This window comes from Homarus americanus, unplaced genomic scaffold, assembly GCF_018991925.1.
Source record: "Homarus americanus isolate GMGI-L3 unplaced genomic scaffold, GMGI_Hamer_2.0 scaffold45698, whole genome shotgun sequence".
NCBI classification, from domain to species: Eukaryota; Metazoa; Arthropoda; class Malacostraca; order Decapoda; family Nephropidae; genus Homarus; species Homarus americanus.
In genome coordinates, this window is record NW_024735554.1 from 4,874,192 (window position 1) to 4,898,123 (window position 23,932).

General features: G+C 40.0%; 1 protein-coding gene across 1 annotated transcript in view; it reads left to right on the forward strand.

Annotated features, from left to right (window-relative positions):
- Positions 1 to 11,134: 11,134 nt before the first annotated feature.
- The window catches only part of LOC121871432 (protein MLP1 homolog), a 46,737-nt gene continuing 33,939 nt past the window's right edge, over positions 11,135 to 23,932 (forward strand). The window contains exons 1-10 of the mRNA XM_042373723.1: positions 11,135 to 11,232; positions 15,183 to 15,374; positions 15,649 to 15,748; positions 16,285 to 16,563; positions 17,649 to 18,311; positions 20,509 to 20,639; positions 20,846 to 20,965; positions 21,684 to 21,824; positions 23,263 to 23,424; positions 23,676 to 23,851. Of these exons, the coding sequence (XP_042229657.1) occupies positions 15,213 to 15,374; positions 15,649 to 15,748; positions 16,285 to 16,563; positions 17,649 to 18,311; positions 20,509 to 20,639; positions 20,846 to 20,965; positions 21,684 to 21,824; positions 23,263 to 23,424; positions 23,676 to 23,851 (1,934 nt within the window). The 5' untranslated portion in view covers positions 11,135 to 11,232; positions 15,183 to 15,212. The remainder of the gene's footprint in view (positions 11,233 to 15,182; positions 15,375 to 15,648; positions 15,749 to 16,284; positions 16,564 to 17,648; positions 18,312 to 20,508; positions 20,640 to 20,845; positions 20,966 to 21,683; positions 21,825 to 23,262; positions 23,425 to 23,675; positions 23,852 to 23,932) is intronic.

The following is a 23,932-nucleotide window of genomic DNA, read 5'->3' on the forward strand; positions in this document are numbered from 1 at the left end:
AGCCTTGACTAAGCAGGTGCCGACCCCTCTCAAACTATACCTTACTGAAGCCTAGTAAAAATGGCGTCTATATTACACTGAGACTCTACCATGACCTTCTCTTGTATACAGTCATGGGGAATAATTTGATTCCTGATGCTCAAAACTCCCTTAATTTTTGTCTTTTTTCTTAAATTAGTAATAAGAGAACACACATAGATAGGGTAGAGTTGCAGTGTAACATCGACGCCATCTTGGGTATTGTTTTTGTGTGTCAACCCTTTAAGGACTATGATTTAACCCCTTAAAGACGATGATTTAACCCCTTAAAGACGAGGATTTAACCCCTTAAAGACGAGGATTTAACCCTTTGAGGACTATGATTTAACCCTTTGAGAACTATTATTTAACCCTTTGAGAACTATTATTTAACCCTTTGAGGACTATGATTTAACCCTTTGAGAACTATGATTTAACCCTTTGAGGACTATGATTTAACCCTTTGAGAACTATGATTTAATCCTTTGAGGACTATGATTTAACCCTTTGAGAACTATGATTTAACCCTTTGAGAACTATTATTTAACCCTTTGAGAACTATGATTTAATCCTTTGAGGACTATGATTTAACCCTTTGAGAACTATGATTTAACCCTTTGAGGACTATGATTTAACCCTTTGATATTTACACTCACATCTCCAGGAGGAAGTCTTGAGGGTGTTGGTAGAGGGATCCGTCAGCCGGTTGTGGTTACGGACTGTACTGGGAGAGAGTTGTGGATGACGGTGTGTTGGGGTTGTGGTGTAGTGGGGTGTGGTGTGGTCGGGTTGTGGTGGTGGTATTAGTATAGTGATAGTGGTGGTCCGTAGTAGTAGTAGTAGTAGGGACAGTGTATACCAGGAAGCTGTCATATGGCTGCGTCTTAAAGGTGGTGTTTTTATGATGGCGTAGTGGTGGTGGGGGAGATGTTGGTGTTTTATTGAGGCGTTAGAAGTGATGCCTGGGAACGCGGTGTGAACCAGGAAGCTCTTTGGGTTGACGGGGAGGGAGGGGTTGTGTTGGTTGCTGTGTGGTGGTGGTGTGGCTACGAGAGAGAGAGAGAGATCTTGCCAGTACAGTGTATCAACAAGCTACGTCCAGTGTCGTGGTTGTGTGTAGACATGTTTGGCGTCCCCTGTAACCTTCCCATTCTCCATGCACACATCAACTCATCTCTATTTTCTAATCTACCAGTCATGTATTCATCCATTCTGTTAGTCATCCATCCAAGCATCTCTCCATCCATCACCTCCGTCTGCCGCCGCCAGGTCAGGTCAGGTCAGGTCAGGGGCCAAGAGAGTTGATCCCGTGCCTGGTGAACCTCGTCGACTCACGGAAATCGTCAGTTAGGTCTCGTTGTGTGGCTGTTAGTCCTTGTTACGTGGCTCTTACCTCATCCTATTGTGTTACAGGAGCTTGTTACCCCATGTTATTCGGTTCCTTTAAAGGGGGGCGGGGAGGGGAGGGGAGGGAATGGTTATGTTTACGATCGTCAGTCAGTCATATTTTTATCAGCTTTCTTTAATTGTTTTCATAATTTTGTGATGTTTAGACCAAATATTTTGTATTAGTCGACTAAATAGCCCTGTTGTTGTTTACGCTGGATTCTCGTAAAACACTAAACACATATTCAACATTACCTACGTCCGCGTTCCAGTAATATTTTCCCAGAGAGATTTATATTATTATTCAGGAGCGTTATGATATGCCCTCGTGAGCAGCAGCGTCCCATTGTATACACTCGTCGCCCGGCCAATCTGTTACACGCCGCTTTGTGTTGTCAAGGGAAATTAAACTTTTTAGAAGGTGGGATTTACGACCATTGTAGTCTGTCACGGGGCTGAGTGGGTTAGTACTTTGTGGCCTCCCTGGAGACAGAACATTTTTGTGCCGCGTTCAGGTTTGTTGATATTTTTAGGTTTTGGCGCGTGTAAAGAGAGCGACGGCAGTGTTGTTATGTCACGCTCAGTGGGGTGAGGGGGTAGGTATTGTCACGCTCAGTGGGGGGAGGGGGTAGGTATTGTCACGCTCAGTGGGGGAGGGGTAGGTATTCATCGCTCTTCAGGGGAGGGTGAGTATTATCATGCTCTTCCGGAAGGATGGGGTAGGTATTGTCACGCTCAGTGGGGGGAGGGGGTAGGTATTGTCACGCTCTTCGGGGGATTTGGCGACTTTTGTCTTCAGCTGATGTCGCTCTCATAATGTTGTGTCCCACGCTCTCACTTTTTTTCCCCAGTTGGTTGTATTATTGCTCTTTCTCACTTTTCCTGTCGTCTGAAGCTGCCACTTTCTGTCTTTGGAGTTTTGTTGCAGCCTTGGTTATGCGTCTCTCTCTCTCTCATCAAGGAGGACCGGCATGTCACGTGGGGGTCCGAGGTCACTTAGCTGCCCCGTGACCTGTGTGGGCTGGTGGTGACCTCCCTCAGGGCCGCCCATCACACCTGGGGAGTTTTTCTCAACACACAGGTGAAGGAAAAACTATTGTGTTAGGAGCTGCTCTGTGTAGCCGTCTGCCTCAGGGACCATTGTAGAGCGCTCTGCTTCCGTATAGCGGTGTAGTGCTCTGCCTCTGTATAGCAATTTTCTGTTCTGTAGGGTTCTGTTCGTTTATTGGGGTCGTAGGGATATATTACGGCCTGTTAACCTCTCCTTAGCGGTAACCTCTAGCAGTAACCTCTCCTTAGCGGTAACCTCTAGCAGTAACCTCTCCTTAGCGGTAACCTCTAGCAGTAACCTCTCCTTAGCGGTAACCTCTTCTATAGCGTTTATCCCCCGCGGTGAGTTGATGTTGACTACCTGGTCACATATCTGGGTTGATTACCTGTCCACGCTGATTGATCGTCTATCGCTTGTCACATCACTAGTGGGCGTCTCCTGTTATAGCGGCCACCTGATTATAGCGGCCACCTGATTATAGCGGCCATCTGTTTATAGCGACTACCTGTATATTATAGAAGTTATAGATGCAAAGATTATAATTATCAACCAGACAAATGTAAAAAGTAGTTGTTCCTGTGTTGTTGTTGTTTGTATAATTAAAACAGTTTCTCCCTTCTTATTCTCTCATCAGAAGACATAGTATTAGAGTATAGTTCAGGATAGGGGTGTCTGTCTGTCCTTCACCACACGCTAATTTTCCACAGATTTGGTGGATTATGACAGGTTGTTGGTAGTTGTTGTTGGGTGTGGTGATGGTGCCTGGTGGTGGTTGATCGTGGTAGTTGTTGGGCGTGGTGCTGGTGATTAGTGGTTGTTGGTGGTGGTAGGTGGGCGTGATGCTGGTGACTGGTTCTCGATCTGGAGAGTAATGGTTCTGTCACCAGGCTGGGAGACGGGGGGGGGGGTTAGTCACCATTATCACTCGGTGTCTGTGTTAACGTCAGAGCCACTAATGAACACTTTATTTTGTCCATACTGTGATTTAATAAACCTTTTGTGTTGACTTTATTTCCGTTATATTTATCCATTTTTTTTTGTCCATTTATTTTTATTTTACGTTTTATTCGTGTTTTTATTGTATTTGTGATTAGCCCGGTGTCTGACCTTCCTGACCTAACTGATAGTGTCTTTGGCGGTGAGTTGTATACCTGGTGGTGGTCAGTTGTGGTTGGCTGGGCGCAGGTTGAGCTGAGCTGGTTCGCGCGTGTGTGTGAACTCTACAATCACCATTACTACACCACTACCATCAACACCGCCATCGCTGCTCTTATTACAACGTTACTGATTATTATGCATGTGTATGTGTCAGTTGGCTACACCCCCCTCCACACACACACACACACACACACACACACACACACACACACACACACACACACACCCACACACACCATCATCAACACGAACACTAAACCATAAAAAAATACCATCATACAACATTGAAACCAAAATAATAAAAAAATAATAACAATAATAATAAATAAAACATAATAAAACTCTTTGCATCGCTACCCGCAAGCCTCGGCCCCGGACAGACAGTAGACATACAGTTACACAGATTAGATACAGTCATACTTGCTAGTTAAGATCGTATGTATACAGTTAGTGGGAATATAATACCTCCTGTCTCTCTCTCTGAATCTGACCTTACACTCCCAAGTCTATTATCAGAATTATCTTAAGTCTTACCTGTAAAATCTCACGTAGTTCCGGGATAATTTGTGTTGTTCCGTGTTTCGTGTTGCTCCGTGTTGTTCTCTCGTTCCGTGTTTCGTGTTCCATGTTGTTCCCCTGGCTGGTATTATCACGAGTGTCGTGATTAAAATCGGTGAATCACGTGAAGTAGATTACACAACCCCCAGTTTATTTCACATAACCACCCTAACTGTGTCTTGAGGGAGGGTTAGGGTTGGGTTAAATTAAGCTAAGTTAGCGTTGGGTTAGATTAAGCTCGGTTAGCGTTGGGTTAGATTAAGCTCGGTTAGCGTTGGGTTAGATTAAGCTAGGTTAGCGTTGGGTTAGATTAAGCTCGGTTAGCGTTGGGTTAGATTAAGCTAGGTTAGCGTGTCTAATCTGGTGAAATTAAGCCTGGGTGTCTAATCTTCACGTGATATAAATTCGACTTAAGATTACAAAATCGTCATTGTTAAGAATATATTAAGCTTAGGAAATATCAACCAGATTTCTATTAAAAGTTTATCAAGATAGAAAATATAAAAGTATTTCTCTTCAAATTATATAAAGTATCATTCGTGTTGTTAAAAGGTGTCGTTCGTTCTGAGATGTCACCAGCGGGAAGTTGTCTTAGAAATTAAAAAAAAGAGTAAATTACTCTTTTAAATAAAAAAGGAGAGAATTTGTTAAAAAGATAAAAATATTAGCTTATGGAGAGAGAGAGAGAGAGAGAGAGAGAGAGAGAGAGAGAGAGAGAGAGAGAGAGAGAGACGCACGCCAAATTCTCTCGTCACACCATAATTTAACAGTGTCCGTGTGTGTGAGTATCGCCCGTGTCGCCCCGTCTCTGTAATATACCCACACACACGCATAATTCCCAGCTTATATACGGCTCGCGTAAAAGATAACCTGGACCTTATTTACGGCTCGCACAATAGTAATCTCTTGGGGTCCAGATTCACAAAGATTCGCACGATGACTATTCTTTTTAACTGAAGATGTAAGTAAGAATGTGCAGTACCTGACGATTAGATACCCCAGTTTAGTTCACCTGATGATCAAACACTCCTAGCGCAGCCGAATACAGAGTTAACTTGTAAACTGGATGATAAAAAATAAATATAACGGTAAAAAAATATTCAAATTATACTGAGACTTAAACTATATATATATCTTCAGTCAGGATCAGTTATAAGAGAGAACAATTAAGATTCGGTTCCCTAATTTCTATTGGTGATAAATAAATTACGGTAAAGTCTTTGTATAATGTTGATGCTGTTTTGTTGTTATGTTTATAGCTAAAATCAATGCGTTAAGAGCGTTCTAGGGTGTTCTTTCGGCTTATAGGAAGGAATGCAGTATAATGCCGATGCTCTTAAAGATTCTTTCGGCTTGCAGGTAAGAATATTTATCGTACGACCCTTGGTGAATATGGTCTTTGGGTCTTATTTACAGCGAGAATAAACTGAGACACAATCAGAGGTCCACCTTAATATACAGCTGTCGTGAACCACACCAAACTCTTACATATTACTTGCATCTTATTCCCCCCCCCCAAGTGAAAAATTTCCCAACCGTGCCTTTTATGTCACACGGGTTACTGCCCAGAAAATGTATATCCAGTATAAATGAAGTCTTTCTTTTTAGGCTGAGATAAAATAAGTGGAATATACTTTTGGCTGTATATGATGGTATGGATTTTTTATTTATTTAAACTATACAGTATATAAGTGTATGTGTATATTTTCTGCCATAAAACAAAAATATGTTGTCACAGTTTTTGTATGATTTTTCGTAAGGTGAAATTTACTATAGTTTACCTTGTCTATATATCATTTTTCTTTCTATCGTTTACCTTCTCTGTACAGTGCGTGAGTGTTGAAGAAAAATAGTTTATATACGAAATTGTCTTATTTGTATTGAGAAAAAATAACTTCCCTTTTCTATATATTAGTGTATAGATAAATTTGATATAAAAATAAAAATTGTCGCTATATCGGCCTCTACAGTTATATAATTTTCATGTTATAGAAATAAGGACAAATACGATCGTTGGATGTTAGTGAAGGGACAAAAATAAATAAATCAGGCATATATATAGTTGGGATAAGGTGTTAGTTATTTACGATTATCACAAACCGAAAGCGCCTTCCAAGCCGTGATTATTATTATTATTATTTTAACCAAATACTGTATACGTGATTTGGTCGAGGTTACTATTTAGTAATCTGAATTATTATTGGAACATTTTAGGATCAGTCTTCGTGTGTCGTCTGTCACCCAGGGGGAGGGGGTCATGATGGGAGGTTAGTGGGAAGAAGATCAGAAAGGCGGCTGACGGAAGCGGAGTTAGTAGAGGCGTTAAATAAGTCCCAAGGGTATATAAGCCGCCACTGGGCAGTAAATAGCCATATTAGTGCCTGGCTATCAACGGTGACCATCCCGGGATTACTGACGTGCGTTCCGGAAGACTAAAGTCATGTTGAGTTTTGCCAGGAGTGTCGACCATGTTAGGGGACGAGGGTTAGCACTATATGGCCCCTCGTGGTGTGAGATTAGCGATGTAAAGTAGAGCAATTTGTCAAGAGTTGAGGTTGTGGTGATGGCTTGGGGAGGGACGGGTGGGGGAGACAAGTGAGGGAAGAAATTACCTTATTGTAGGGGATGGTGTCTCTCTCTCTCTCTCTCTCTCTCTCTCTCTCTCTCAGGGCACACGTGAGATACAGTAATAGTAACATACTGAGGAGGTTGTTGTTGTGTTTTTAGCTTGTCATGGGTGGGTGTCGGAGTCAGCCCCCTAGGGACCTTATAGTCTCCTCTTCTCTATAGGTTTTGTAATATACGGTACCTCACGCCCCATGTCTCTCTCTCTTTTCGTCATTGTTATTTTCCTTCGTTTTCTTCACTATCTTCGTTTCGTTACTCCTTTCTCTTTTATTATTCTCCTTCGTGTTTTCGTTATCTCTTCTTGTTTATTATTACTCATTGATTTCTTCATTATCTGTTCGTCCCTTTCCTCCTTTAGTGTTTTTCTTAATATTCATCTTACACACACACACACACACACACACACACTTGGTCCCCAGAGGTAGTAAAAAAATATGAATGAGTTGGGTTCCAGCACCACTAAGTTAACTAAGAGACAGACAAGAGGACCTAAACTTACCTACAATGACGAGGGGTAGTTTGAGGGAGAGGGTGCTGCCGTGGGCGGGTGGATACATTACTGGTTGTCCTAATTAGAGGTCACTGGTTCGCGTTCAGGGTATCTTTTATGTGACTAGTTTAAGGAAGATAGTGGGTCTATTGCCGGGTCACATTACCGAGCTTTACTGATCAATAATGCTGGACTCCACACTTGTATTTTGTTGTGTCGAATATAAGGAGGCACACACACACACACACACACACACACACACACACACACACACACACACACAAAAGTCGTCTTAAAACGAGGTAAAGTTTGAAGCTGTACCCCCAGCAATTACCGAGGTCGTCAACGAGTCTTATTAGAGGTTGTTGTCGTGTTGGTGTTGCTGTCGTCAACTGATGAGGAGGGGTGGGGGGTTGTTATTGGGCTCTGATTAGGTGCCTGGTTGATGAGCAAGGTTAATGGTGGGAGGAGATTAGGGAGGGAGGTAGTATACAAGGTCGTGTTTATTGGTGGACATGTTTTCTTGACTCATGAGTACATTGTGTGTGTGTGTGTGTGAGCATGTAGTGTCACCAATTAATGTATAATTTATTTGGTCATAACATTCATTAGTGTCAAAACTCACTTGTCAACACCATGAGTCAATTTGATGCTGTTTAAACCCCAGAATATCCACTTACATGTAAACAAATACACAAACTTTTAAACATATCTAATCAAAATAAGTATGTCATGTCATCAGGACTGTCCTTACTGTTTGCAAATCTCCACCTGTGTAAACAATATTAAACAAAATGGTATCTGATTATAGTTTGATTCGTCAGAGTTGTTTGTTTCCCTTGAATCTAGATATTATTGTAAACAAACAAATTAAAAAAATATTAATCGTCATTCATGAATTTATTTCTTGTTTACCATCTCGCGTAAACACAGGAGAAAGCAAACAATTTATTAATCATCTGTGTACTGCGGTTTAACTAGGCAAAAAATGTCATAGAAGGGATAGTTTGTTTATGAGTTCAGGTGAAACTGTAATAAACTATTTTTGACACACCCTTCACACACACACACACACACCAGCACAACGATAAAAGGCACATCAACAACACGCAGCAAACATCAATAGCTAAGCTGGTGATGTGTTGGCGTGTTTGTGAACCATTGTAGTCAGAAAACACATAAACAACACTACAGTCACACACTCTAACACTCAACAAACTGCTAGGAACCTTCCTTATTTGGTCGTGCATCTTTGGAACGAATTCAACGTACAGTATTGTCAACAACCAGCAGTTTTCATCTTAGCAAACACATAAATACTGTAAATGATTAAATATTTCTTTCGTATTTGCCTTTACAAATAAACAGTAAAGTATTTCACGAGTCACTAATCATAAAAATATTTCCCTTTCTGCCCCCCCCCCCTCTCCCCCTCCCACACACACACACGTGTAAACAGAACAAACATGATCCAGCAAATAGTGTTTCCATGGCGTGTGTGGTGGCGGCCGCCCTCTAATCAGCTGACCGTCGGCATGCACAGGCTAATCTCTTCCACAGATGTGTTTCGCTGAAATCATTCGCGCCTTTTTTTTGTGTGTGTGTGTGTGTGTGTGGGGTTGTGTCATGCATCCACAGTCAACAAAAGCAGGGCGGAGGAGTAGGATGTAAAGAGAAGGAAGAAATGGAATGTGCTAAAAATTTGTAGCCAGCTGATAGTTGCTAATGAATATAGTAACTGTAATGAAACGGAAAAACATCAAATTAGTAGTAGTTATGGTGGTTGTGGTAGTAGTAGTTGCAGTAGTAATGAATTATTTTTCTTCAGAATTTATTATCAGAACATTATTATTATTTTTTTTTTGCCGTAGCCTTAATGAGTCAGTGAGTTAAAATTTCACGTGACCAGTTTAGCGATAACTCCTGGCACCCAAGCGTAAAGTTTTATAATTAGTCAAACATATTAGACAAGTTCACTCACGCGGAAAAACATTGTCGGTCAGTCAAAGTTAGGAAAGACGGACATTAGGCTGACTGACGTAATCAAAACCTCCAAGAATCCGGATCCTGAGTTGATGTTTACAGTGTATTGCAGCAGATTAATTATCTCTAATTATACCCTCAGGCGCTTGATCTTTCACGAGTCGTCTTGTAGCACCACGGAATTTGCACTTCAGTGATAATTAGACTCAAGCTTTTTCCCAGGCCTAAAAGCACATTACTGAGATAAGGGACCAAGTATGTTATCAAGTGGCCAAAAATATGATGCTAACAAAACCAAAACAGAAAAGCTCGAAAATCACAAAATAACGCCAAGACAAGCAGAAAAATCACGCATACAAACATGTCGACAAAAATGCATATGCAGACAAAATTTTTTTTTGGTTGGTCAGACAAATATGCAAACGGACAGATCCAAACCAATCCAAGAGACAGACAAACATGCAGCCAGAGGGAATGCGGCGCCAGAGAGCAGTGGTGCAACAATAACAAAACAGGGAGAGCGTTGGTCCTAACAGTGACGGCGTTGATCTCCCCACACCATAAACCCGACTCACATTAACGAGCTCGTGATGCCGCTCTCCCGACACACACACACACACACACGTACGTACATACTCTTCTCCTTGCACAATATACAACAAAACGTCGAATATGTCATAAAAGACGAAGGACGGGAAAGAGAAACTGGCGGGGCGGGAGAAATGGCGGGAAATGGAATTTTTGGCACGTGGGAAAATTGTTGGGAAGCGTGAGCGGGTTGCGTGCACGAGCGATGCTTTTAAAAATCCTCAGCAGCGATGATTTGAATAACAAATTGGGCAAGTTTCTGCCTGGCGAGGTTGTGTGCGTCATGACCTGCTCCCAGATAAAGGAAAACTAGTCGCATCTTCACTATCTCTGACATGGTTTGTGCTTTAGCCGCTTTGATATTAAGATAGCCGACTTAATATGTGGTGTGTAAACAAGAATTTTGGAATGTTTTGCGTAACTTGATGTGAACGTAAACAAGATTATTGCGTTTGTAGTTGATTTTAAGAGTTTATTCGTGTACAGATATAAATTGCATATTACTACAGATAGCAGTTCTACCAGATTAGTTTGTCAATAATTTTAAGTTTATTTTTCATCTAAAAATAATTCATCACATTCATCTCTTTCGTAGTGTAATATATGATTTATTTAACGATTGAAATAACTCTCTGTCTCTCTTTAAGATGAAATAAGACTGAAGAGAAGGGAAACCAAGAAAAAAGAAAGTATAATATTATTCACAATTCTTTGCTTGCCTTTATGTAAAAATGTCATGTGTGTGCCGCATATGTGAAGAATAATAATGGTGTATATTCATAACTTGTGTTTGTATGTGTGTATTGTTGCGGTCCACTAATTCGTTCTATGTTCATTTGGTAATAATATTTTAAATTGTTTGAGAGTTGGGTTGTTCAAGACGAAGGTTCGGTGACGGGATTCGGGAGCTCACTGTTTCATTGTAAAGGGAACAAGGAGTAAACAAGTAAGTCGAGCATTATGAGTCGAGTCCGCGGGCTTTTGACAGTTGAGGAAATGTTTGTAATTTGGTGCAGTATGTTTAGTAAAGTGAATCCTACGGAAACTCGGTAATATTATATTTTGTTTTTACTATATCCTAGATTGTTGACTTTAATATATTATAATTTTGATATGTCGTTGACCTTCCTCTTCCAGTGTTTCAAAGGTTGGTATCATGATTCCTCTCGTGTGTGTATGACTAATCCTGCCGTCTCCAAACACGATATCGGTATTATATTTCTCGCCCGGGTATATACGTGTGTGTTTTGTATTATAAGGCCTTTGTGTATGTGTATTAATACCCTGTTTGTTGTGTCTCTTACAGCGGTGGCAGCGGCGATGGTTTGTGCTGTACGACGATGGAGAGCTAACCTACTCCGTCGACGATCACGTAAGTACAGTACGACTTGTTTACGTCGTTTTATAAGTTGAGCTTAGAGTCGGCGGAATATTGGAACTTTCGTGCGATACACCGACCCTCGCTGACCTCTCAATACAAAAATGCAGACAGCATTCAAGGGTTTACCATTATTTCCCACCTCGCTTCTGTTCACTATTATCGAAAGTTTTTTTTCCCTTTGATCCATAATTGATACGAACAGATTCTCTCTTCATCATCAGATGTTATCACTGCCGTTTATTAACCCCAACACTTGACCCACACACCTCCTCTGAACTCACACTTGTTCTTTACCTAAGTCAGTCTGAACCACGATTTTCTCGGTAATGACGTCCACACACTATCCCGGACAAATTTAACAAACATACCTCGTATTCCTTTGTGATAATTGCTTTAGTTCTTGCTTATCATACTTTACACAGGGGGACTGACTGTACAATCTCTCTCTCTCTCTCTCACAAACCTTGGGTAGTTGTCTCTCTCAGTTTGATGCTAACCTTCAAACTCCTGTCGTCCATTATATAACTTATACACCTCTTCCTCTCGATAACATTTCAACGGTGATTCTATCGTTTACCCCCCCCCACCCCCCTTCATTGCCTCTGTAGCTGAGTAAGGTTGATAACTCCCTCACCTCTATATCAACATGGAGGACCAGGCCGTCACCAACACCTTACTGAGATGATTATTAATGAGTTATTGATCTAGTAGTCACTCTTATGGTATACCTCAGGGTGCGTGTGCTACCAAGTTGGGCGGGAAAAAAGGTAGGCGTGAAGACGGAATGTGTGATTTGGGGTGGGTGCAAGTTGAGTGGATGGTGCAGGTCACTAGTCAGGTGGATGGGACGTGGGTGGGTTGTTGGTTGGAGTACCGTATATGTGTTCTAGGTGGGTGGAGTGCATGTGGTCAAAGTGGGCGGGAGGAGTGTGTGAGGGTGGGATGAGTTGGGCGGGAGGAGTGTGTGTGTGGTCGGGGGCGGGCGGGATGGCAGGTACTCAAGCGGCCGCCTCACCCCACCATTACTACGTGACCCGAGAGCCAACTCCTGCACGGTGCTCCTCCACACCCCCTGAGTCTTCCCCGTCTTACCTTTGGAGTTTTCCCATGACTAAGAGTAAGACGACGCATTTAAGTACAGTTCAGTTTCGACGACATTTTAGCCTCGCTGTATTTGCACCGTGTCTCAATTGCGCCATTTACATGCATTCTTGCATACCTTGTTACGGAGAAAACTTATTCTATGAAGCTTTTAGAATCCGGGTTCAGTTGTTGATACCGTTGCAACCCTTAATATGGGCTGATATATTCACATGTACTAGTAATTACATATTTGTATACAGTGTACAGCAGCGTAACAAGCTATTGCCTCACTGGTTGATGATTACACATGGCGCCACCTGATAGATTTATGAAAACTTTTGACTAGGCATTGGCAAGAGAACCCGGGTGTTGTGGGAAATATCTACAGTTTTACTATACTGCGCATACGGGGAACCCGCAAAAACATCCGCTCTCACAGCCTGTGAAACAGATACCCAGATTGTAGAATATCCAACTCTTTCTTCAAAACATCGGATTACAAATAACGGTTGGTAGGTGATTTTAGTTATTTCTGGTTGATTATAAGTAATGTAGCTTAAAATAAGGATATTGCGAGCTGTCACTTGAATTTTCCATTGGCCGACGGAAGACCCCTCCTCACACCAATAGAAGTCTCACTATAAATATTATCTGTGTGAAAACCACACACACGGGCATAATTATCCCTCTACTGATAGATCAGTATTCCCAAGACCAATTCACGGGATATGCTCAGGTCAAGATATTAAAGAACAATAACTTTATTGAAACTATATCTGAAACCACATGTGTAGATAGATAATTTGTGGTGACTTATTTTATTTAAATTGTGCGAAGTATGTGTGTGTGACGTAGCGGTAGATATTTTGCACAACACCGGGAGTTACTGATATTACTACTGTATGCAACTCAAACAGTGCAGATTTTAAAGTACAGATGGCGCTGGTGCTGTCATCATCCTCGCTGACCCTGGCCCTATTGTGCTAATACAAACACTTCCAAGCCCTGGAGCTGGTTTATAGCCTCAGTGCTTTCTTACTTCAAATACATTATACTCTTGTGAGTCAAATTCTGCCTTTCTCCACACTACTACATTTCTGCTGCATCATTGTTTGCTGTTGCAGGTGTGATATCTACACTATTGCTTTAGATATCACAGTCCTACATTTTCTCCTAGATTGAAAACGTTTTACTGTTAATGCAAAACTTTTGTATTTTAGAGAAACTGCTCTTCAGCAAAACACAAGCAAGAAATGCCATGTTGAAGTACTGTTAGCAAGCACTACATAGCAACACCACTTGGGTAGTGGACAATAGTGGTTCAATTTAAACAAAAAGGTAGTTTGAGAAATATGGCCAGCATGAATATGTAACAATATTGCTCAGAATACTAATTCCTCGCAGGCGTTATAAGTTTAGATTTTTATGATTAAAATTACATACATACCCAAAGCCATGTATTGTAACGCAGGTGCAAATACTGTACACCGGAGAAGGACTTGGGGCTGAGCTGTTGTCAGAGGGGGTGGGTGAAGTCGCCAGAAGCTCCAGGAGTGAGGCCAAATTACTAACTGAAAGATAGCATTATATACATTTAGGTGGTAATAACCAGGTGGGCGGGAGGGGAAAGGAGGTTCTTGGTATTGAGGCACGGTGGCGGGATTTAGGGCACCCAGGAAGCTCCCTCTACACTCGCCCCTTTATTCTTGTATTGACACTTAGGAATACACATACAAATTCCTACATACACAAGAAACTTACATTAGTATACATTCATGCAGTGGGATCATACAATTATATAGATAAGATATATTTAGATGCATACTCAATTACACATGGTTGACATCTATACATATATCTTATATGTATACACACACATGCAAAGGGACATTATATATTGTACAAGGAAAGAGACTCCCTAGATACATTATTCATATGCAATACATAAATGCACACTAGAACTTCAGGAGCACACATATACATACATGCATAAAGTGGGGCGTCAGTTCAACAAGGAGTGCACCTGCATACATGTGGCTTGCAGGTGGCGGGGAAGCAGATCTTGTGACATAATACCACCAGCACCACGGATCTAACTGTCTGGGCTGGCTACATTAGGGATGATCCTTCCCCGCCCGCCATCTCTTCCTGTTGTGTCAGTATGCGTGAGTGACTGTTTATCTTCGCGTATAATAGACCTCCCCCTCCCTCCTATTTCTCAATATTTGTATTCAGTATCTTCAATGTACTGTCTATACATCTTTTATCATACTGTTATACATCTTGTATATTTCCATTTCCTCGTTTATGCCTCCATTTCCACCTCTTCCTCGTGTCCCCCTAGTCAGCCTGTGGTGTGTTGGGGTCACTAGGCGGATTGGTGAAGTACTGTACACAGGCTGGTCATACGTTCACTTTTAACAAGATGAAAACCCAGAGTAACCTCTGTTGAAGCCCTTCAAGTTAACACACACACACACACTCACTGGTTACAACGAGACCAGTGATCCCTAAGCTTTGATCTCTCTCTGAGTTCATGCCAAGTGACTCACAGACGCTCATAATGAAGCCAAGTGACTCATAATTGTCTAAAATGACACCAGGTGCTTATAATTAGCCAGGTGAGGGGAGAAGTGACTACACAGACGGCTACAATGTGTGTATAAAGTGGTCTTACTTATCAGCAATATCCTTCACTTTGAACTGAAATTCTAACTCTTTGTTTATGTTGACATTTTACTTGGAGGTGCTGTGATATAGGAAGTTCCAGTATTGACGAGTTGGTTATAAATTTATTTTATTTATTTATTCATGCTAAAACCTATTACCATTGTTTCAAGTTTTGTGTTGTGTTGCAGCCCGCCACGATCCCCCAGGGCGTTATCGACATGAACCGGGTGCTGGAGGTGTCGCAGGCAGAGGATGTGACGGGTAATCAGTTCAGCCTCGCTATCACCGCCCCAGACAGAGTGACTTTTATTAAGGGCACCTGCAGAGAGGAGTCACGCTGGTGGATGGATGTTCTCTCTGTATTCCCCCGGACCCACAAGGTTAGCACTGACTGTTGTTTGTGTTGGCGTGCTGTTGTTTCTGGCATTAGAAGAATTAAAAAAATATCCTGTTAATACTTATTATTACTGTACGTTTTGAAACTATGGTCCAGTACGCTGTACAGTATTGCTCTTAACCATCTTACAAGTTTAGAATAATAAAAATAAAGCATCTTTGTTAGACTGTGGCCAATAATGTACTTGAATACAGTATATTGGACACCAGTACCCCTGTAGCTAATTAATTACTGTAACCATATTCTCTTCATTCTAGCAACAAGGTCGTCACAAACGAAATGCAACCTTCCCGGGGATCAAGTCAACGACAGTGTTGAAGCAGAGTATGGTGCTGCAGTCTCCATCAGCAACACTTGGTGAGTCACTCGTGGTTTAACGCCTGATTTACTTTGTGAAATGTCACCGTATGTGAAATAAGTAGCTTCTGTAACCCTTGTGGATATTTGAACTTTCATGTGTCCAGTGACCAGCATCCAGAGTTTGGATCATGAAGTGTATTTTTTGTGTGTCACATTATTGCTTGATCTGATTTTAGATTGTCAAGTCTTTTCCCTCTCTATAATACTGTACTGCCATTATGGAAGAATATTTTATTTATTTTTTGCTTAGTTTCATTGGTTTTATAATGCAGTGCTGCAATTTCTTTATAACTGGGCTTTGTTTTGTGCATTAATTTGCTTGAATTTATGCTAGGTTTTGCTTAATTTCTATTGTTATGATGTTTTTTATTTGCAAATATTTAATTGCTAGCTTTTTAGATTGTCAAGTAAGTTCCTCTATGAATGAAGGTTTTGTTATGGAAAGTATATGTAGTCTTATGCTGTGATGTCAGACTTGCATTTTTGGGTTTATTTGCTTGTGACCTTCCCTTCACTTCACCTGGTGAACCCAGCACCCACGACATTCGAGACACCGATTGGGCAACGGGTGCGATTTCACAGCTGCACCACTGACCCTCTGGGAGGGCGACCCCCTTCAGCCCCTGCCATGGACATTGATGAAGATGTTTTCCCCACCAAGGACTCCTCAGTCACCAACACATCCATCCCCCATCCCTCATCCAGTCAAACACATGCTCCCTTGTACCACTCGACCCCTCTCTCCTCCCTTCCTCCATCAACCAGGATACTGAGGGATGAACATAAAGAAAACACACCACCCTATACCGAAGGTAGGGCACTGCCCGAGTGTGGCAGACAGTGTGGTGTATAATTGGTGTTTTCTGGTAATTATTTTTTGTCATTGCTCATTTAAACTTGAATTACTGTATTTGGCATGTTATAGTTTTTGTAATTACAACATGTCGGGTGCAGCCACCAGTGTGACAGGTCCAACACATATCAAACCCAATTTTTGGGGGGTAAAGATGAAAACTATAAAAAGGAAAATATATTTCTCACAAAGGGTTCAGGAAGTCACGTATGAGAATGTGTGCTTGGTGGTCACACCCTTCTTATAGTCTGGTAGTATTGCTGTAACATCCCAAACTAACTGGCCTATAGTACTTATATGAGTTTGGAGAATTGATACAGCACATTAAATGGGTTCTTTATTTCTGTTGACAGAATATTTATTTTGAATACATTCATGTGTTTGAAGAACTATATTATCTAAGAAATCGAGGTATTAAAGTCATAGTAAATTGCCTAAAAATCAATTCAATTTAATCAATCCAATCTACAGTACTTGCATAATCAAGTTGTACAGTAGTTACAGCTGTTACTTTAGAAGAAATAAATTCACTTAAGAGTATGACCCACATCTCTTTAAGGGTTGCAACTTAACTTGCTTTTCAAATTTGCCAAAGATATTACTGTAGGGTTAATACAGTACAGTACTCTCAGATATGTTTGACAAATAAAAATTGGTGGCTACATCTTAGTGTCATTTGAACCATAATTAATATGAGGAAGAAATAATATTTTGATAAGTAGACCAAGTAAGAATAGGGAAGTAAGTTTCATCACTAATTACATTATAGTACAACACATGGAGCACGAAAGTCGAGTGGATACAGCACTCGCCTCCCATTCTGGGGGTCGGTGGTTCGATCCCCGGGTGCTCCCAGTTGTAAATAGGTACCTAAGTTTACAACTTGGGGAAGTGAATGCTGTTGAGTGCAGAACTGGCCATGCTACCTCCTTGTGTACTGAAGGCATAGTATACAGTGTGCTGTATCTACACTGTCCCTTACAGGTAGTCATGCCTATGGAACTCACTTTCACATAACACTAATGTTCATCTCTACTATTTCAGATTACACAGATAATCCACCCACTTCAGAGTCGCCCCCAACACAGGATAAGTTGAGTCACAAGTTCCGTACTCGCCGGGCAATCAAACGTGAAGCTCGAGGCCTCACACAACCTAGGAGTAAGTCGGAGATGTCGGCCCTCTTCCCAGCTAACCCACCATCTTCAATGTCTGCTCTGAGTCGTGGGTCTTCCTCAACCACTGGAAACACCACCACTTCCCCATACTCCTCCGGGAGCACCACCACCTCTTTTACTGGAAATGCTACCTCCTCCCCTTACTCTTCCACTGGGAACATCACCGCTTCTCCTTACTCCTCCTCTGGTTGCACCACTACCACCACCTCTTCTTACTCCACTCCAGAGGGTTCTCGTTCCATTCTGTCCCCCACTCCACCTGCTGTGGTTGACCCACTAACTTCTCTAGAAGGACGTGGTATTCGTCGTGCAACCATTGCTGTAACCTCTTCTCTTTCCTCTTTATCATCCTTGAATTCTTCTTCCTCTTCTAATTCTTCTACTGGGATGAACTCCCTATCATCCTCTGTTGGTGGTTTTGAGAGTGGTGGTGGTGACAGTGGCGGTGGGCCATCATCACTCCGGAGCCTTGATTCAGGCGTGCATGTTCCTACTAGACCCCATCCCCGCACGGCGCCAGACAAGCCAGGTGCGTGTGGACTACTAACACGCATAACTTCCTCACATTGTCAGAAACTTTTAAGAAGTTTTTCCAATTATGAACTTTAGCTCTGCATTTATGGACTTTTTTAAATTAAGGGTTTTGCATATTTTTTAAAAATCAATCTTCTCTATTTCTCAATATACCCCTTATTTACCACTGGACAAAAGTGAAACTCATGGCAAAATTTCATACATACAGGCCTATATTTTTTCCAGTTGCAGACTCCAAACTTTTTAAATAACAAATTGGTTATTCTTGAGTTAAATTCTTATCAGGGGACAAACGGATTATGTCACAAGCCATCCAAAATTAATTATCAATCCCCAAATAACATTCTTTGCTTTAGGACAATAATACAGCAACAAATACATACAAAACATAAAATTCTAAAAGATGAAAGGAGAGAGAGAGAAAGTTGTTTACTTTACTCATTGATGCAAGCTGTCTTTTTGCACCCTTGAGGGCAGGTGCTGATCAGCAAAAGGCCTGAGGGCTTTAGCTGAAGTCCTCCTCTTCTCTTGACTTCAGCCTTGGTCATACGCTGATAAAATATGAAGATCACAACACAGTCACAAGAGTGGATGTTACCAAGATCTTAGCTTAGTTTAATAATGGATGCTTTGTACAACACAATAAGCCCCCCCCCCAATAGGTTGTAGACAAAATAGAAAGGCCACTGTACCTAGCATGCCTGAAGATCATCTGGATCTTTGCTAAGAAAGCTGAATGTAATATAGGTTGCATTGTGTGCTGTTTTGCATGTTCATATGGGTATGTATTTTAATAGTAAAAAACTTTTCACTTTTTAGGGGTTTTTGCCCTCCTCCACCTCCACACACATTCAACCCCAATCTTATATAGGTACAGTACTCACCACCAGGGGCCCCTGCCTGTTGCACCCCACAAAGCAACTCACTTGACCCTCTACCCAGTTTCAAAATTTTTATGTATTTGGTGTTCTCAGGCTTTATATACAGTAAGACATTATTAATTTAATTCCATTCTTCACTTGTCCCTTGCCTGACCATGAACAAGACTTTAGGGAATTTCTTAAAGTACAGAATTAGTTGGGATTTATTTTTTTTTGCGTGTGAAATTAAAATAATGGACACGAGGAATATTGAATTAAAGATCCTGCAGATGCACTTTTAATTATGGATAGGTGAGGAATTTTGTGCTATTACTAACTGTATTATTGCATTTCTTATATATTAGAATGTTTTTATTGTGTATATAACATGTAGTGTTATGAATTGCAAGTTACCATAGTCTGTGTTTGTCTTTATATTCTGTGTATATATATTTTTTACTGTAACCTCCTTTGCATGATGTCTTCATATATGTTATTAGTGTCACGCATAAGTGGATATATAATGTATCCGGAAACTGACCTTCACATAGTGTTAAGTGAGTTCAACTAACCTGTGCTAACCTAAACATTTTATAGTGGAAATGAAGTATTGAAGGTACAGTATATGATTTGACACAACTTGAAGTTAAATGTGACTGATATATTTGTCAGTGAATAATATAAAATTTCCTTAGCTACTGGAGGTATTAGGATGATTATATATGAGTATATATATATATATATATATATATATATATATATATATATATATATATATATATATATATATATATATATATATATATATATATATATATATATATATATATATATATATATATATATTATACATATATTATACAATACTTTATAATCACATTAACTTGGTCTTTAGTGATATATTATTTTATGTAAGACTGGGACAGTAAGGATCATTGAGAATTTGAGTGTTTATCAGATTATGTTGGTCTTTATGGAAATTCTGCTTTGGGTAACATAGTTTTCCCATTGTTTTGAAGACTTGATTGCAGTTTGTATCATGAAAATTGGCTTGTTTGTGAAGATGTTTGAGTAAGACTTGTGCATCAGATCTGAGGGGTTGATGACAGGAACTTTTAATGTAGTACAACTCAATTACTACCAGGGTAAAGTGTTAAGACCCTTGACTAAAATCATATGTCATATCTGGGAAGTATAGAATATGAATAGTCAGTGTAGTTATTCTGTTCCATGGAAGTTATTGTGTGTATAAATCATTAGGTGGAGGTAAATGGTGTGTGTTACCAGTCAGAGCAACGTGTTTATTGCCAGTTATTTATTAATTCCACGTAGCAGGTGACGTGACGAGACGACAGCTCATTACTGACTTAGAGGAAACCAAACGAGAGGAGAAATTAAAGGATATTGCCGACTCTATCACACGACCCCGAGGAAGTTCTTCACTCGCCTACCTCAACACCAAGGTCAGTAAACAAAGTGAAGAGTAAGTTGAACACAGATTTGTACAGTACATACATACATTAAGTCTAAAAAAAGATATACAGATGTGAACAGCGTTTAAAATATTTCATCAAAAAATAAATGAATGATAAATCAGGGAAGAAAGACTTTAAGGTAATAGAAATTAACAATTAAGAAAAAGAAACATGATATTTTTTCTTCTCTGCAGCCAGGAATAGGGGATGTAAAGCCTACGCGAGAACGTGATGCTCAGGACGAGACAGAAGGTTCACCAGATCTGACGAAGACTTCATCCCAGGATAAGACCGATTCATCTCATCCAGACCATGTAAGATCACCGGTAGTTGTTTGTTGTTTGTTTGTGTGCTAAAAGACGATGCATTTAAAAAGAATTGTAGTATAGAATAAATTAACCTGTTTGGCTTTAGTTGAACAATGGCTTGATAAGATTCTTATAGTAATAACTGCATATTTGTTGTTCAGTGTGTTGCTGTAGACAGAGGGACAGAGAGAGGTACAGGTTCTTGTTCTAGGAAGAGATAAGGGAAAATAGGAATAGGTTTGTATGGGTAAACTACCACTAAATGAATTATTAAGATCTTGGGTGTATATCAAAAGATAATACCGGAGAAATGCTATTGGAGATCATGTGCATTTGCAGTTATTGTGTGTGGGGGCAGAATGATGAATGGGAGGTCGTTCTTACTGTTTACTCATTGACATTGTACAGTAATGTGCAATGGCAATAGATGACGTTAGATACAGTAGTCTAGGTAATATGGACTTCATTATTCACTTAATCATATTGAACAAATGTTTGGGAGAATTGGGTAGTGTTTGGTTTTTGTGTGAAACATTTTGCAGTGGATTCAAAGATTACCAAATACAGTATACAGTTACTTGTAAGATAGGTATTGAAGAATATAAATTTTTTTTAATATTTGTTCTTTGATGGGGTTCATATTAATTCTTATACTATGTGAAACACTTGTCTTCTTTAGATTTTGAAATTGAAAAAAGTAAAGTTTCTATTTTACATTTTTCAGGTGAGGGGAGATCCAGATGGGTGTGGGTTAGAGGTCTCCCCACCCTACACAGTCAACCCAGATCTCCAGCGAGTGGATCTCCCAGCTGAGGACCTCCTTTACATCAAGAAGGGTTGGCTCATGAAGCAGTCTCTTAACCAGGTAAACTAAACTCTTAACCCTCTATAGCCAAAGCATAATTACATCTCTTATTAATAGTCTTTTTTATAAGGATTATAATGACATATGTATTTTAATTAATAAAGAATAATACTCTGGAAAAAAAATACTGATTATCAAATTAGTATAATTCCTGTGACTTGAATTACTCACTGCATGTTACAGTGTAGTGTTGAACTGGTACAGTGTGTAGTGCCCAGGTGCTATCATGTGCTGCGCCGGGCTGTTACAGTATGTACTAACTAGACAGTTTCATTGGGGGTTGTGTTATAAAGATAAAGAGTTTGATTTTATAGTGTGTCAGGCTTTTACAGTGTAGGGCTGATGTGTCACTGTGTTTACCAGACGGGTCTTGTCATATGTGGTACTTTATTGTTCCGAGTAGATCATTCTGCAGTATGGTTAAGGCTCCCTGATAGCATCTGTTTGACCTAAGGAAGACAGTTGATGTGTATCTATGTGTTGGATTGTATTTTGTAGATGCTGGGCTTTACTTACTATATATAGGTGGATATCTTGGAGTCTGATAAAAAAATTAACAGTTCTCATCCACCTAAATTCACAGATACTTGTTTAAATAATAACGGATATTAATGATTTGACTTTCTCACACGACTGTTTTGGTTACCATGATCTTGTATTATTCTTAGTAATATCTCTCAGCAGCTTCAGTGTGCACATAGACTGATATTTTTTGTGTGATACAAGTTGAGTTTTGTTTTGTGTTTAGCTTGGTTAAAAAAATTTTTTGTTTTTTGTGGTAATGTCTTTGGGATTGTCATTTCCAACAATATTTGTTTAGAATTTTAGAGTTTAAATTTTCAAGGTGGCATTCCTCACTGACTGAAGTATACACAGCTTCATTATAGAACACAGACAAGGAAATGCCTAATTCAACGTCCATATCCCATCAATCCTGATTTTGGTATGAATTGCAAAGCATTTTTAAGACTTTCTTAACCTTCCATTTCAAACATTCCAAATTTTGATTACAAGCATACCCCACACTTTGTAGATCTTGTTTTGTGGGCACCTGTGAGTTATTTATAATATTTTGTAATTTTGAATTGAAAGGAAAACAAGGTGAGTGGAAGATATTTTTTTCTTGGGGACACTTCTCCCTTTATATAATGAAAGTCACGTGGATTAGTTTGAGATGATTGGACTAATTTGATACATTATCCAGGATCACGTGTGTTAGATTGCAAAGGGGATAATTTGATACAATATAGTATCATCTCTTCATTATTCTTTTGGAAGTTTTGTAATATAAATGTTAGGGCGAGAAACTTGATGAAAGGTAAGAAACAAAAGCCTGTGCTATACATTGGAGTGGTACAAAGGCAAATATTGAGAGTCAGTTCACAACAACATAAATATGAATTAGTTGGAAAGACACTGACTTGCTTTATGTTATCAGGACTGGAACAAGTATTGGTTTGTGCTCCGAGGGACAGGGCTGATGTTCTACCGTGATCCCAGTGCTGAGGACAATGGAATTCTGGATGGTATCATTGATCTCAGTGTTGCCAAGTCAATAGAAGAGTGTGAAGTTGCTAGAAATTATGGTTTCATGATTATGGTGAGTAGAGAACCTCAGTACTGTAGTCACAAAAGGTAGATACTGGTAGATGTAAATATATTAATATTAAATATAATTTACCGGTACAAAGTTTTTGTCTCAGAGTCTGATTTTTTAAGTGTAGTTTCTCATATAATCCACTTTAATTACTGATATTTAAAGAAAAATTAATTACCCCGGTAAATTTTACGGTTAAGGCAGTTTTTAATGGATCATTTATTCATCATCCTTTTCTCTCTTGTGTCCAACAGACATGGGAAGAGAAGAAATATGTCTTCTCTGCTGTAACATCAGGCATCCGGGGCAATTGGGTACAAGCTTTAAGAAATGCAGCAAATCTAAAGGAATCCAAAGACCGACCATTGACCCTCGGAGAGCAGATTGAAAGAGAGATTGTTGCTAAAAGGGAAAGACATAATTCACAAAGGTAAGCAATTCTTGGTGCAGGAAACTGTGACTGTATTGAAAGAAAATATACAGGTTATTTTACCACTAACAAAATACAATC